Source organism: Daucus carota, chromosome 3 (genome assembly GCF_001625215.2).
Source record: "Daucus carota subsp. sativus chromosome 3, DH1 v3.0, whole genome shotgun sequence".
NCBI lineage: Eukaryota > Viridiplantae > Streptophyta > Magnoliopsida > Apiales > Apiaceae > Daucus > Daucus carota.
In genome coordinates this window covers 54,131,569-54,147,765 of record NC_030383.2, presented here as the reverse complement: position 1 = coordinate 54,147,765, position 16,197 = coordinate 54,131,569, and the positions used below count along the sequence as shown (strand labels likewise).

At 34.6% G+C, this 16,197-nt stretch overlaps 2 protein-coding genes across 3 annotated transcripts; one reads left to right on the top strand and one right to left on the bottom strand.

The window, feature by feature from the left end:
* The first annotated feature begins 1,283 nt into the window (after positions 1-1,283).
* LOC108210891 (probable methyltransferase PMT11) lies at positions 1,284-8,939 on the top strand. 2 transcript variants are annotated; one of them, XM_017382348.2, is made up of 10 exons: positions 1,284-1,422; positions 1,505-2,141; positions 2,928-3,077; positions 3,165-3,435; positions 4,199-4,309; positions 4,536-4,695; positions 7,009-7,266; positions 7,559-7,681; positions 7,989-8,066; positions 8,333-8,676. In XM_017382348.2, exons 2-10 carry the CDS (start codon positions 1,512-1,514, stop codon positions 8,538-8,540), a joined length of 1,989 nt encoding a protein of 662 aa, XP_017237837.1. In that variant the 5' UTR covers positions 1,284-1,422; positions 1,505-1,511; the 3' UTR covers positions 8,541-8,676. The 2 variants fall into 2 exon arrangements, with proteins under 2 accessions (XP_017237837.1, XP_017237836.1); XM_017382347.2 differs by having other exon boundaries at positions 1,312-2,141; positions 8,333-8,939.
* A 1,179-nt stretch (positions 8,940-10,118) lies between these two features.
* Positions 10,119-14,871, bottom strand: LOC108210922 (tropinone reductase homolog At5g06060). The gene is made up of 5 exons (XM_017382384.2): positions 14,617-14,871; positions 13,953-14,160; positions 11,581-11,797; positions 11,386-11,492; positions 10,119-10,502 (listed from the first exon to the last, which is right to left on the bottom strand). Exons 1-5 carry the CDS (start codon positions 14,736-14,738, stop codon positions 10,317-10,319), a joined length of 840 nt encoding a protein of 279 aa, XP_017237873.1. The 5' UTR covers positions 14,739-14,871; the 3' UTR covers positions 10,119-10,316.
* Between the last annotated feature and the right edge of the window lie 1,326 nt (positions 14,872-16,197).

Sequence of the window (16,197 nt, the reverse complement as noted above, 5' to 3'; positions counted from 1 at the left end):
TTATTATTGAATTAGCTCTTTTATCAAAAAAAAAAAAAACTTTATGATGAATTCTAAATTATTCACCAATTAATATATGATATGGCTCATAACAAGTTAGTACAATGAATGTGGCGCGTGACAATCTCAACACTATTATACTTACTCTTTAATTATATTTTATTATTATTTGAGGGAAATATTGAAGATAGAATCACGGAAAATTAAATAAAAATGGACAAAAGTAAATTTCATGTTCAATTATGATCTAAGAGGATCTCCAACGTTTTCTTCAAATAGATATTTAAATTTAAATATAAAGAGCGTGTGAAAAAATAGTGCTCGAATGGGTTCGAGGTGACTTTTTAAAAATTTATGAATTTCCTCTCTCGATTCTATTTAACTTTATTATTATTGAATATAATATATATTTTTTTAACGTAGGAATCCGCAGCCGCTACCCTTCGGGTGCGCACTGGTAAACCCACGAGCTCACGCAATATTCACTTCCCCCAATTCTATTCATTTCTCTCAATTCTATTCATTTCTCTCTCCAACCTTTCTTTCAAACAATAATAAAATATAAATAATGAGTAAATATAAAGAGTATAGTTGGAGGTCATCATATTTAATGTATTAATTGTTAAGAGTCATATATTATAATATTACGAATATAAAATATACAAATATATTTTACATTTTTTATTAGAAAAACCCAACAAGTTCTTTCCATTATATTTTGACATGTATTTTAAGACTCTTATAAAATATATTTGGAGGTCATCATATTTAATGTATTTTAATTTTTTTGTCTAAATAAAAGTTGATGTTTAAACTTTTATTCAAAAAATAAATTAAAAAAGCGTTGTAGAATTATACTTTTTAACAGTCTCAAAATATGTAAAAATAGTGAACGTAAACAACCTACTGGGACGGAGGAAATATTTATCTTGAAAAAAAAAATCTATATATTTATCGTCTAAATTAAAATTTAATTATAGCTTATTGAAAATTTATCACTTAATAACCAAAACAAGGTTATTACGAAATAAAGACTTATGTTCTGATAAAAGTATTTTTATACCTCCCTCTGCCTATAAATACTAAGAAAGTATTTTATATTTATTATTCGAAATATCAAAATATTTAAATAATTATTTTTCATAAATTCAAAAAATAAATTAAGCCAAATTATCGTTCAATAAATTAGCTGTTCAGTACTTCAGTGAATGAACTACACAAAGTAGCTGTGTATTCGATCTCTACTTACTAGTTACTCCTCACTCCACGCGCGTTTGAATATATCCGAATTCAAACCGATAGATTGCTTTTACAAAAACATTTTTGTGCTGAATAATTATAACATGACGATACAGCCGAAAAGATCGACGAGATCCAGACTAGATATAAGAAATGATCGAGTTCCCCGGCCGCTACCAACACGTAATTACATCTGCATCTCTCTTCCTACACGTCTCCTCTCTTCACCCTCACCGTAAAATCTCTTTCGTGTACACACATGCAGGTCGAAGATGAAGGCAGTTAATAATGGCGGCGTCGATCAGTTAAAATCAAATGCGTGTCTCAAAACAACTGTAATTCTCTTCATTTCACTCACCTTCTTTTACCTAGGTAAAATCTGGTCACAAAACAACGGTGATCAGAAGCTAATTTTCTTCACGACTCAATCTCTCCTCTCTCCCTCCAAAGTCATTCTCTCTCCCAATCTCAACAAACTCTTTGATCTCTCCGCGATTATTAGTAATGACACGGCGTCCGATTTCAAAACCCTGGCTCCGGTATCGCCGCTCTCGGATGATTTTGTGGAGAGGATGGGGGTGTTGGATGAGGCCGGAGCGATGACGGAGGAGTTTAGTGTGGGCGAGTTTGATGCGGAGCTTGTGGAGAATCGGAGGAGTGGGAATGAGAGTGAGGTTGGGGTTTTTGATGGGAGGGTTAGAGTTAAGAGAATGAAGTTGTGTGATTGGAGTTTGAGTGAGTATATTCCGTGTTTGGATAATGTGGAGGCGATTAGGAAGTTGAAGTCGACCAAGAGAGGGGAGAGGTTTGAGAGGCATTGTCCCGAGACGAGGTTGAATTGTTTGGTTAGGACGCCTTTGGGTTATACGACGACGATTCCCTGGCCGAGAAGTCGGGATGAGGTACTTGATCCTTACTCTGTGCTTGATATATAATTGAATGTGTAGATAGATTATTATCCTGTTTGATGACTGCAATTTTTTTGATACATGTATTGTTTAATGTTTTGACATGCAATATAAATTAGTGGACTAGTTCGTTTCTTTTCGTGTATTAACTACAGAAAGCATTGAATTTTGTTTATTTACCTTAACTGAACAAGATTTTTGATTGATTAGTTCTGACGTTGTGTCTCCAAGAGATTATAAGAGTGAGGCTGTTTTTTTTACTTGGATGGAATGAAATGAGGTGGGAATGGAATGAAATTTATACTTTTATCTAGGGAAGATTGAGGATTTCTTTCCTTTTAATTTTCATTCCTTCTTCACTCTATTCCAAACTATTTGAACTAAAATTCTAACTTACATGTTTTAAAAGGAATGCTACATTCCATCTCTTCATCATTTCTCCTTCAATACTCATCATACAAAATTTAGACTTCATGTTCATTCACTCTCTCACTCATACAATCTTCTTTCTTTAAAAATTTGTTATATCTTTCATTCCATTCTCACCAAGTGAACAAAAGCTGACTAGGTGTTGAGATGAAGTTGTACGTACATGCTCTTCCATTGTACTTTTGTCCTCTGTGTTCAATGTAGAATTGTTTTTACATTATTGGTTACCTGATCAATGATGGGAAATCACGAGTAATTTATTGAACTTATATCGTATTTAGGTAGAATTTTAAGGAAACTGTTACACTTTTCCAGCATTGCAGTTTTATATGATGAATTATTGAAATTTAGGTATGGTTTAGCAATGTTCCTCATGCACGTTTGGCTGAAGATAAAGGCGGTCAGAACTGGATTCTAGTAGATAAAGACAAGTTTAGGTTTCCAGGCGGTGGAACACAATTTATACATGGGGCCGATCAGTACCTGGATCAGATTTCCGAGGTTTAACTTCTTAATTATAGCTTGTTAATTTTGAGTCTGTGTAGTTGCTTCTTGTGTGGTTCTCAATTCCTGTATTTGGATGTTTAGATGGTTCCTGATATTATGTTTGGAGGTCATACACGGGTTGCTTTAGATGTTGGATGTGGTGTTGCAAGTTTCGGTGCTTTTTTATTTTCACGGAATGTTCTTACTATGTCAGTAGCTCCAAAAGATGTTCATGAAAACCAGATACAATTTGCATTGGAACGGGGTGTTCCTGCAATGGAAGCTGCTTTTGCAACACGGCGTTTGTTATATCCTAGTCAGGCTTTTGACCTAATACATTGCTCAAGATGTAGAATTAATTGGACACGCGATGGTATGCTTTTCAATCTTGCACATCCATAGAAATTTTTTAAATGGCTGATAGGTATTGTCAATTGAATTGCTAGCAGATACTTACATGCAAGTTACAAAATCGCTCATGCCTGTACAAGTTTACTTCATGTGATTAACAAAGAAGCATTTCATATAATGCTTCAAATAAAGTATTATCCGTGCTAAGGGCCATTAACCAATTGAGGAAGGAAAAGCCTTTTCGTCCTTTACACTCTTACGTTTCAAGAATAGTTTCAAGAGGTCTCAATTTCATTTGATTCGGACTACAGTCATGAGAATACATATATGGAATTAATATAAAGATTCTATAACTTCACGTGTCTGCGTAAGGTAGAAGATAGACAACTATCTCATCTGACACAATCTGTTTTCATCTACTCGGTGCATGGTCACGGTTTTTAGTAGCAAAAGTTATTGTCAGTTGTTCAAAGTAAACTAGCATTAAATGCATAAAAAACATCCTGGTTGAATATCTTCTCAAGCTTGAGATGCAAATGTGCACTATCTAGGGTATGAACCTATATGTTATACTTACTAAGTTATTACTTAATACTGTTGGACTTCAAAGTTCTGATATTTTCAAATTTGGTTTCATCCCGGGCTTTTTTAAGCATGACCTACTTCTAGCATCTTTACTTCTAATTATCTTGTTACTGCATAATAGTATCCGAAGAACTAAGAACACATATTTCTTTGTGTTTTTTTGTGAACTCAAACCAAGCTTATAATTTGTTATGATACAGATGGAATCTTGCTACTAGAGATTGACAGAATGCTTCGGGGAGGAGGTTATTTTGTTTGGGCAGCACAACCTGTCTATAAGCATGAACCAGTTCTACAGAAACAGTGGGAAGGTAACATTCCCTGAACTCTATTTCGACCAATAATTTTGATTTTTAAAAGTTGGCATTGATATAGCCTATGAAGTACTAACATGGAAATGTGGAAACCATGTTCTTTTATGCATTAAATGAGGGCTTTAATTTTGAAGAACCAAGCTTTGGTTCAGAGAATAGGCTGGGGCGTGGCATTCTTTTTTCAGGATACTTATATACAGATAGTATTTATTTGTCTTCGCAGAAATGGTTAGCCTCACTACCCGAATATGCTGGAATCTTGTGAAGAAGCAGGGATATATTGCAATATGGCAGAAGCCTGTTAACAACACCTGTTATCTAAGCCGGGAGCAAGGTACACAGCCACCATTGTGCGAACCTGATGATGATCCAGATAATGTTTGGTAAAGCTTTCTCCTTGATTGTATATAATATAATCTTCAAAATCATTCTATAGTTCACTATTTTTTATTGTTTCTTCCTTTTAAAGTAGCATTTGGGGTGTACTAAACATTCAAGTGACATATGTATAATGGCTAGACTATTCGTTGATGGATATGAATAACGGATAACAACCTTTACGCTTTATTTTCTTCTGACATCATTTGGCACCAACTTAAACTCAATGTATCTAAATTGCATCTCGGTCCTTTCGTTGAGTATCCATTTACTAGGATTTTTGTTAATAGATATGAATATATGATATGTTCTAGATTTTTGTATAGTCTGTTCTAGATGTATAATCTTTATGTTATATATTCTTCTTTCTCATTTGGCACCAATTTAAACTCAATGTGCCTATAATGCATACATTGAGTATCCAGTTTTAAGTATTATACATTGAGTATTATTCAAGGGAGATTCTACTCAGAGTCATATTTTGCAAATAATAGTTACTCATTAAGATGTGTTGAAAGCAAAACAAGCCTGGTTCAGGAATTGTTCAACTGTGAAGTTATTTGAGTCAAGTTGCCTGCTTAAGTGAAGATGTTGCTGTCATAATAATCTTATTAGGCTGAGTCTGAACCTTTACAGGCATTATGCAGTGTGTGTATATGTTAAGTTAAAGCAGATATCGAAATCATATTATTACTATGCTAAACTCTGGCTTTCATTTTGCTGTCAAGTGCTAACCATTTAAGATTTAGACATGACCTGCCTCTTTTAATCGCAGTCTTGATTTCAAGGTTCTATCATTACTAAAGAATTAAGGTAACTTGTCACTAATTCAACTCACGAGTATTATACACAGGCTATAAATGCAGCAAAATTACTTCGATTTTGCTTACAATAATTTACAAAGTAGATTACAAGTTCAAAATCAGAATCACAATTCACCAATATCCTTACCAATATCCTTGGTCAGATTCTTCATATATAAATTTCTAATTAATATTCATTAATGTCCAAATATTACATTCTTGTTAATATCCTTATCCTCTCATTGAAAAACCTTGATGCAGAGCACGATTGGATAGCCCAAGTAGTGGGTTTATCCTCTGTTGTCCCGGGACACCAGGTTCGATTCTGGCTCACCCCGAGAAGTATTAGAACAGATACTCATTTGTAAGGCATATAAGCCTAAATTTAAAAAAAAAAACCTTGATGCATAACACTCTCGAAAGATTACCTCCTGACTGTTGTGAAGCTTTGGGTGATTATTTAATTAGTATTATTATATTTTCAGCATGGTTTTTAGTTATATAGTGCTTATATAAATATTAGAAATGAATATTCTCCAGTTCTTCTGAGAATACCTACCAATTAAATACGAATAGTTATAGTCAGGTAATTGTAGAACCCTTTAGGTTGCGTTCACATGGAGGAGAGAATGGAATGAAAAATTATAAAGAAGTTTTATGAATAAAGATGAAAGTATGAGAAAATAGTGACTAAATAAGTAAATATGAGCGGGTCAAAATTTTTTATGATGAACCTTGTAGGGAAACATGATGAAAAAGTGGAATGAGTATTCCTTCCTAAACATGTGGGTTAGATTTCTAATTCAAATAGTTTGGAATGAAATGATTGAAAGAATGATAATTATAGACATTTTCTCTAATCACCCCCAATTTAGAGTACAAATTTCATTCAATTTTCCCCACATTCTATTTCATCCAAGTGAACGCTGACTATTGCCTATGCTAAACATTGTGCTTATGCTCACAATATGTCAAAATGCACTGCTGTTCAGAATATCAAATTGAATATGCTATGATGTGCATATACCTCTTTTCATCATTTTGTTATTGTAAATTTGTTCAAGTTATATTAATAATCCTAGTTAAGCTGGTCTATAGAAAAAATCAATTTGAAACAAGAAGCATGTGTGTTATTATTCCACATCTTGAGCACATCTTGGCACTATTTATTTAATTTTCCTGTGCACGTTCTCCGAAGCTTCAGGTTCTGATAAAAGTAGCTCTCTAGTAATTATAATTCTCAAATTAAGTTAGAAAGAACAAGTTAAAGACTTCTCCGGCAGTTGTTTATCATTTATAGTCGATGTGTATGATGCAGATATTAGATAAGTCTCTTGGTTATGTCTGGTACTTTTTCTTTATATGCTCTAGGAAAATATGCACGTGTAATTTTATGCCTCTTTATCATATTCAGTTTGGTTATCTCTTGACTTTTAAAATACATTTTCTTTCAAGTCTGCACAAAGGCTTTAAGGAACATATCATATAACATGGTGCTCAAATGGTTAAATCTAGGTACACTGACTTAAAGGCGTGTATTAGTCCACTACCTAAGACTGGATATGGAACTAAAGTTACCAAATGGCCTGCACGGTTATATGAGCCTCCTGACAGACTTCAGAGTATAAAGATTGATGCCTATTTATCCAGAAAGGAGCTTTTTATGGCAGAATTTAACTACTGGAATGAGACAATAGCCAGCAATATCCGTGGTTTACACTGGAAAAGGTTCTTACGTAGAAATGTGCTGGACATGAAAGCTGGTTACGGAGGGTACTTGCTCCCAACTTATGTTTTCTTGTTTAAGCATTTCAGTTAGGTCAATCAATGAGAGAGTATTTCGTATTTGCATTCGAAGTCCCTCTGTTTAACTTTAAATAGCCAGTTCGACTCATTTTATAATATGAATTTAATTTAATTCATATGGATTCAGAAGTAATAAATCTGGAGGTAGTTTGTGATTATAGTAAGGGTTGAGCTATACCTACATGAACATCTCTAGTTCTGAATTTGGCATTTAGAAAGGATTATTATTATTAATCACCACCTACTTTGCTTTTGGCAGATTCGCAGCAGCATTAATAGAAAATAATCCGGATTGTTGGGTTATGAACGTTGTTCCTGTTAGCGGGCCCAACACCTTGCCTGTTATATATGATCGTGGACTTCTGGGAGTTATGCATGACTGGTACAGCTATGCTATATACTACGCAGTAGTGTTTAGAATTGTTGTCTCGGAAGATCTTTAACTTTTTGTCGGTGATTACAGACTTGTAATGCTTCACATATAAAAATAGAATTTGATTGCCTAGTAAAAAGTATTAGTTCTAGTGCTCAAAGCCTCTTAAGATACTTCCTATAACAAATGCTTCCTAGAGAGCAATACCGTATTCCTCAATTCGTGCACTCTTTTATGACGTGCTTTCCGTATAATCTGTTGTGCATTGCTCATTAATTTTACAGTTTGACATTGATTGAAATTACAATATTTTCAGGTGTGAGCCTTTCGATACTTACCCAAGAACCTACGATTTCCTACATGCATCTGGCCTGTTCTCTATTGAAAGAAAAAGGTATGATTTTTTCTGGCGATTTATATTTGTAAAATAAAATTTATTATCTGGTTTTATCATCAGGCTTAAATTTATGAACTAAGGACCTTGTGCATGCGGTAAATAGTACTTTTTAGAACAATATCTATAACTGGGACTGGGATATTAGGTTAGGATCGTATGTTCTTTAAGTTGAATCAAGCTTTATGTTTTCTATGTTGATGCTTATATCAAGCTTTATGTGTTTTATATTGATGCTTACTTATTTGATTACCTCTCCTAAACAGATGCAACATCACTAACATTATGTTAGAGATAGACCGGATACTAAGACCCTTAGGACGAATATATATTCAGGATTCTCTCTCACTTATGGATGAACTCCAACAAATAGGGCGCTCCCTCGGTTGGGGCATAGCTGTGCGGGAGACATACGAGGGTCCTTATGAAAGTTACAGGATCATGATCGGTAAAAAACGCATGTTAAAGAAATAAACGAATGCAATAGGTTTCCTGCACAGATTTATATTTGGCATGTGATGGGAAGATACATAGCATACTCTCTTAATGCTGCTGTTATCATACGTGGATGAAGAGGTCTGTGAAGTATCATAATCCTGCTGCAAGGCACCGAAGAAACACAATAGAAACCTCTCCGGTCCGTTATTCCGTGCACAATAACTTCCCCTGTTCTTTTTCCCCACCACCTAGCTTGTAAAATATCAGTACTAGGCATATATATTAGCATGGTAAAGTAAATTGTTTACCATCACAAAAATTTGATTATAGGCAACCATTTTCAGATCTTTGATCTCTGATAGGCACTAGATAGAGTAGACACCCTTGTAGTCTTGTAACAATATTAATATCATGTGATATTGTGGATGATTTCAAGTGTTAGATTCTTGAATGATTAGATATTTATATAAACACTATTTTATTGCAAACAATATCCTTGTGCACTTCTCACTTTTCTATACTTGCCATATATTGCAAGAATTGTTAATGATGAAAAAATGGGTCATGGTTGTGGAAACACTCCGGAAACTTTTGAAAACAGAATTAGGATTATGGTTGCTTCACACTTCACAGAGCCAGAGCACAATGAAGAAGTCAAATTTGGAATACCAACTATAGACAAATATGGCAGAAGAATTGAGCAAGTAATGATTTTGAGCCGATTTAGGCAAGCTAGTATGTTAAATATGTCCGGTGTTCAGTTTAAAATTTTTAAATCGCCTCTTTAGATAATTTTATATTATAAACGAGTAATTAAATTATTATTAATAATGATAAATTTGATAATTTATTTATTTTAGGATTGAAATTGATTTTTATAATAAATATCATTCAAAATAAAATTAAAAAAGGTGCTTACTACCAACTCGGCTCTGAATCAGATTTATATCTGACTTTAAACCGACAAACGTGTACTTCTCAACTTAACATTTATTAAAAATAACTTAAAATTTGTACAAATATGCTCCTCGTCTCAAACTGGAATACTCTAGAGTGTTGGCCCTCACTGTTGTTATATTCATAATTAATACCCTACATATGAGGATTCGGAAAAATGACCCTACATATGAGATTCGGAAAAATGACCTCAAATAACATTTTGTAACATTTTGTAACGCTACACCGTGTAGTGTTTTGTATACTTATACAAAACGCTACATCATCTAGCGTTCCCCCTAACAGAACACTACATTGTATGACGTTCTGATAGGATTAAAACACCAAAACGCTACTCTTATTTTGTGTTTTCTTCTCAAATTGGAAACGCCAGATTATCAGGTGTTATCAACTCGTATTGGGGCCGTTTTTTCCAATTCTATTATTTTGGGCATTATTTCTAGAATTTGTGAAATCGAGGATCATTTTTCAATACTCTACTCATATGAGGGGACCGTTTTTCAATACTCTACTCATATGAGACCAGCTGCAGGTTCGGACAAATACGCTCCTCGTCTCAAACTGAAATACTCTACTCAAATGAGACCAGCTGCGAGTAACAAATCTTTTACACTACCCCAGGCATCAGAATATGGGAGGCTATATTTGTAGCAAAGGTAAAAAAAATTGTAGACTATAATGATTTATTCAATTTGAACTAATATAGACAACCCACCCAAACAGGATCTTGCAATAAGAAAATATCTTTCAAGGTGTTCAACATTTTAATGGAACAATGTTATCAAAATATAAAAGGAGAGCGGATATAACACAAATCCTTTATCAACATGAATTTGCGTTTACACATAGGAGCCACTACACAACACCGTCGAAACTATTGACCGTAAAGCCTCCATCAACTGAAATAATCTGGCCAGTGATGTAAGAAGCAGCAGGCATGCAGAGGTATGCCACCAAGGATGATACCTCTTCTGATTCTCCGGGACGACGCAGAGGGGTTCTGGATACTACATGGTCCAAAAACGTTTTATTCTCGAGTAACTGCAAAGACAAGTGGCATTGTAAGTTCAGTGTAGATTTTACTTCTAATTTCCTACTGGCTGCTGCTTCTAGACTTTATTAAATAGGTCCACATCCCTGCCAATCGATTGTTGCAGCAAACTATCAGCGATTTTTTATAACGGAAAGACATTAACCCTAGATTTCTTGTGTGCATGCAGTGGACCCATAAGCCCATCCACGCTTTAGACACCCAGTCTAGGATTTTTCCTTTCCGCGATAAAAAATACTCCCTCTAACTTATTTAATTTTACACGTTTTTTTTTCACTGCTCGACACGTATTTCAATGCTCTTATAAAATAAAGTTCTGTAACTTATCTTTAAGAACTAGCTGAAGTCTAACCACACCTTATAGTTGGTGTGTGCCAACCCTGACTCAGAAAATAGATATTGGGTGAGTTTGTGCATGTGACTATTTCAAAAGCCATATGTTTAACGAGGCTTGTAATGCCTTGCACAGAAAAGTTCACTGTCTTTTCGCATTAATTTATGGAGACCATGATACGTCACAGTGGAAGATATGAATAAGTCTCCCATAGTGACTAATTGACTAAAAGTCCAAATTAAAATCTGCAGACAAACAACAACTAATTCACTACAGGTTTAATTATCCAATGCTCAGTATAATCTGTCAAAAGAGAACATAAACTTAGGGCTCTAAGAACAACTTTGCTATATGAACATATGGATATTGCATGGTACTGCTAATAAGACCCTCAGTCTGCATATTCGAATTTGGGAGTTTCTAAGGATTGTTTTCCAAGTCCATATTCTAGGGGGCTGGCATATACTGTCACCTAACGGCAATAATTCAGAGTAAAATTTACCAAGTCTAAAATTACCATAGGGATACGAGAATATTACATGCTCTACAAGTGATGTCCTGATGTACCATGGTGCAACACAATTAGTCCGAATGTTATCTTTGGCCCATTCACAAGCCAAATTCTTTGTAAGCTGATTGATGGCACCTGGGAATATATACACAAACAAAGAGGCATCTTAAACCATGAACTTTAAACTTCTCTTACACAAAGAGAGTGCTAGTTGAGAGATTACCTTTACTTGCTCCATAGATAGATCCAGAACCTACGTGCACCAAACCAGCTACTGATGAAATGAACACTAGGCTTCCTGATCCTGATGCTTTCAGCAGAGGATAAGCAAGTTGACAAGCATGGTAGGAGGATTCCAAATTGGTAGTCATGATCTTTGAATATTCTTCAGCAGTGTACTCAGCAGTTCCCTTCCTGATATTTGTGCCAACATTATTTATCTGTAAAGCAGAAAAGTCAAGTTATCGCTCTAGATGGTACAGGAGAAAGCATATATTATATAATTACAGCTAAGGACTCAGTTACATATACTTTTTTAGGGAGAGTGCCAGTCGCCCATCAACCAAAGTCATGTAAACAACAAATATTGAAGGCTAAACTTTTAACATAATCGATCATTGCCATCAATTACGATTCTTTTTCTATCCTACCCTATTTAGATATATATTGGAAAAACAAACATGCATATAAATACATGATAGGAAACACCGATTCAGGACCAGAAGTAAAACCCTTTACAAGAGTAAATCATTTTTACGTTTCCTATCTCATTTGTTCTTTAATTAAATTAAACATTATACTTTAAGCAATTATTGTTACTATTATATTTTGTTCTGGCAAGTATTCTTCACCACATGTAAAATTAGCAATTTAACAGAGGCACATACACAAGAGTCCTCTTACAAAAGGGACCAATTACCGCTAGGGATGGCAGTTTTACCCGACCCGATGGATACCCGACCCGTTCCGATCCGATTGGGTCTACCCGAACCCGATTTTTTTGGATCTGGATCTGGGTCTGGATCTTATTTTTAGACCCGAAAGAGTTTGGATCTGGATATGGATCTCAGGTATTCCGAACCGAGACCCGACCCGAAACCCGATTTAAACCCGATTCGAACCCGAAACCCGATAAAAACCCGATACAAAATATTATATATATATATATATATATATATATATATATATATTGTGTTTAATGTAAAGTATATATATTGAAATATTATGAATTATTAGGTATGAATATTAACATTTTACTTAATTTTATATGCTCAATACAGAATTTATATTCATTTCATTAATATTTTTCTCAGTTATTGTGCATTAAAAAATCTAAATATAATAAAATATAAAATATAAGTGATAAGTTGAATGATTGTATACAATTAAGTTAACATGTTTCACGTGTTTATTGTTTTAGACGAAACTTGTAAAACCTTTTTTATGTTCCTAAATTTTAAAAAAAAATCAATCATCACATTTTTTTATAGATATATAATTTTTATTTTTTATTTAATTTTATTTTTTAAATACCCGAATTAGACCCGAACCTGAACCGAAACCCGAAAAAACCCGACGGATCGGATCTGGATCTTCATTTTCCAGACCCGGACCCGAACCCGAACCGACCCGAAATATAATGGATCGGGTCTGGATCTCAAGAAACCCGACCCGACCCGACCCGTTGCCATCCCTAATTACCGCTATACAAACAAATTTAGCACTTACAAAGCTGATACAGAGGTTTTGTTGATGAAATGCAAAACCATATGAGAGATGAGCAATCAATCGTAAGTTGGTAAATTTGCATATATATAGTATAGGGAAATGATTGAATTTCATTCCAATCATACTGCATATCCTTTTTCAAATCAAACTGATCCTAAACCTTTTATATCTTGTTCATCAACAAGAGCTAATGATTAAACGAATACATAACAACACAGTAGATACTACGCTAGTAAAATATATTTTCAAAGAGCAATAATCACCACTCTACAATTTACTAGTATTTTTGACCTTGTATTTTTGTAAGTGTACAAAAATAAAGGCGCTTGACCAATGTGCAAAAATGAGACACGTTGAGGTGGATGTGTGGACATACTATGCTCAACCAAATATTGAATTAGAATTTCCAGGCAATTTAAGAGTCGCATACATTAGCAGAGAGGACATTACAATTGTTTGACCACATTCACATGAGAATGGATGTGGGACAAATAAATAAATAAAGACTGAACATGACTATGTTCAATCTTGCTGGAACATGACCTCAGATGGGATTTCCGGAGACAACATGTTATAGGAACATTTGAGAGCCACCCACATCAGGGGTGGGGTTTAGAGGGGATAGGGAATAGGTAAGCTGTCATGTACGAGTACCACATAAGTACTTATCAGTTACTAGTGATGCAACTATCATGTCCTTATTGCTTCCGTTAATACTATCTTTTGCTGAATTTAATTTCAGCAACACAACAGAACAAATTGATTTTCAAATCAAAATTCAGCAAGATGCACAAAGAACAATTCAAAAATTCACATCATCTAGAAGCACAATCAACATACTTAAACCTTAAAAGCAAAATGACATACAAGAATATTGAGCTTTCCACCGAAACAAGAAGAGACCCTTCGAAAAAGCTCCTCCCTGTGGGCCACAGAAGAAGCATCACAGACGCAACCACCAACATCAAAACCTCTTACTTTCCACTCTTCCAAACGTTGTTTCAGTTCCTCTTCATTCCTGGAACAGGTGTACACTGCCGCCCCAAGCTCCGCTAATTCCTCCACCACAGCACGCCTATACAAACACAACCCATATCAGATTATCCATCTGTCCAAACCATGTCTCTATACTTTCCTTCTTTTAGTGTCCTCCTAGATTAATTTTAAAACTTACCACAAATAGTATTATATTTACAAAAAAATATACTTCTCTCTCCCATTTTAACTTATGTTTGACTTTTTGACACGTATATTGAGATGCAAAAAACCTATATCTACACTTAATAAAAAAACTCAATTTTTATATCAAATTAAAGTAAAAAAGTCAAAAGCAATTAAAATGGGACGGATGGAGTATTATAATATTAAAATTAACCATATCCACCGCCACTCATCGATCTTTTCTTTTCTTATCTCCGAGCATTACTCATTTGCAAATCCGAGGGACAGAGAGAGTAACACTAATCAACACATAAAAAAAAAAAAATTAAAATTATACTGTGTACATAACTAAGAGTATGAACTAACTGACCCGATACCACGAGTGCCGCCGGTGACGAGAGCGGTCATTCCGGCGAGAGACCACCTCGATTTTCGTGAAACAGGGGTGGGGGTGACGGCGCTAGAGCTGCTATTGATATCTGTGCTCGCCATTGTTGCTGAATGTGAATGCTCATGTGCTTCTCGCTTCTTAAAAGCTCTTGCCTATCCGCCCGAGGGCCCACCTTCTAGGTTGTTTCTCGCTGATGGCTGACAAGCCAAAATTTGAGTTTGCTACGGGTCTTTATTCTTATCGAAGTGACATGTTTAGATTTCATCATCATACTATCTCTATCCTTTTTTGTGTAAATATTCTGTATTCAGAAAATTTATCTCTAATGACTTTCTATTATTTTAATGCATGTTTGTTTCAAATGAGTTAAATCACTTATTCACGTAATAACGTAACAAGTCACCGTCAAAAAATTGTACCTATTGACTTAATTGCAAATTGCATTCATTGGTTTCACCTATTAGCAAAATAGGTTTGATAGTTTTACATAAAACACTTTACATCCCTTTATTTTATTTGGCGCATCACTTTGCACCCTTTTCGTTAAATTTGTTGAAAATTATATTTAGTTGCAAAATAAGTTGCAAAGTGGTTGCAAATAGAGCACCCCTACAGGGCCAATATTAATATAACAAAATCAACTTTTCTCTCTTCTCACACTCTCTCATCCCTCTCCTTGCGCCCCTCTCTCTTGCACTTCGATATCTTGTGTTGCAAGTGGTATTAACATTCTTGATATCTGATTTTGAAACGCCGTGAATTGGCAGATCTAACACAGCCTATAGCGAGTTGACTCGAAACGAGTTATGATCGAGTGTGGGTTCAACGACGGCTTTTTACGATCGACGGTGATGATGAGAGAGAGTGCGAGAAGAGAGGAGACAGAACAGTGAGAGGAGAGTGCAAGAAGACAGCGGAAGATGAAGACAGGGACTGCAGAACAAGTCTCGTACTTGCGCAAATGTTTTAACATAAATTATAAGGAAAACGTATGTTTGCAATAATGATAGGTAGATCGTACTTTTGCAAATAACAAGGCAAAAAGAGGCATTTTGCCAAATTTCCTGTATTCTTTTGTGATTCTAAATAGATGAAAAAAATATTCAATACCGACATATATAATCGGCTGAGAGGGTATTCAATTTTTAGTACAACTTAAATTTTTTTAATTCGTAAATAATATAATGTGTAACGGTAATCGGAGTTCTTGTAAAACTAATATTAAGGGGTCGTTTGGTTCATGGGTTTCTGGAATCAGGTATGAGGTTTGTCCATTCCAAACTCATACCCGATGTTTGGTTGGGAAAAACAGAATCTGAAACCCATACCTTAAACCCCCAAGGTATGGGTTTTTGATACCCAAGTGGGGAGGTGGGTTTGGGATGGAGGTATGAGGATGTATTTATTTTTTATTTTTTCTTGTTTCTATTTAAGTAATGAAATATTAATATTTGATACAAAATTAAATCAATGATGCAAAAATATATGACAATAAATATTTTTAATTAATATAAATTAATAACTTATTTTTTACGAAAATTGTATATATTGATTCCAGCA

Excerpts from the sequence above, each read along its gene's own strand:
- LOC108210891 (XM_017382347.2), top strand. The coding sequence starts at position 1,512 with ATGAAGGCAGTTAATAATGGCGGCGTCGATCAGTTAAAATCAAATGCG. Across the intron at positions 3,078-3,164 it reads ACCTGGATCAGATTTCCGAG|ATGGTTCCTGATATTATGTT; the intron begins GTTTAACTTCTT and ends TTGGATGTTTAG. Across the intron at positions 8,067-8,332 it reads TTCTCTATTGAAAGAAAAAG|ATGCAACATCACTAACATTA; the intron begins GTATGATTTTTT and ends TCTCCTAAACAG.
- LOC108210922 (XM_017382384.2), bottom strand. The coding sequence starts at position 14,738 with ATGGCGAGCACAGATATCAATAGCAGCTCTAGCGCCGTCACCCCCACC. Across the intron at positions 11,798-13,952 it reads GTGGAAAGCTCAATATTCTT|ATAAATAATGTTGGCACAAA; the intron begins GTATGTCATTTT and ends TCTGCTTTACAG. Across the intron at positions 11,493-11,580 it reads TATCTATGGAGCAAGTAAAG|GTGCCATCAATCAGCTTACA; the intron begins GTAATCTCTCAA and ends ATATATTCCCAG.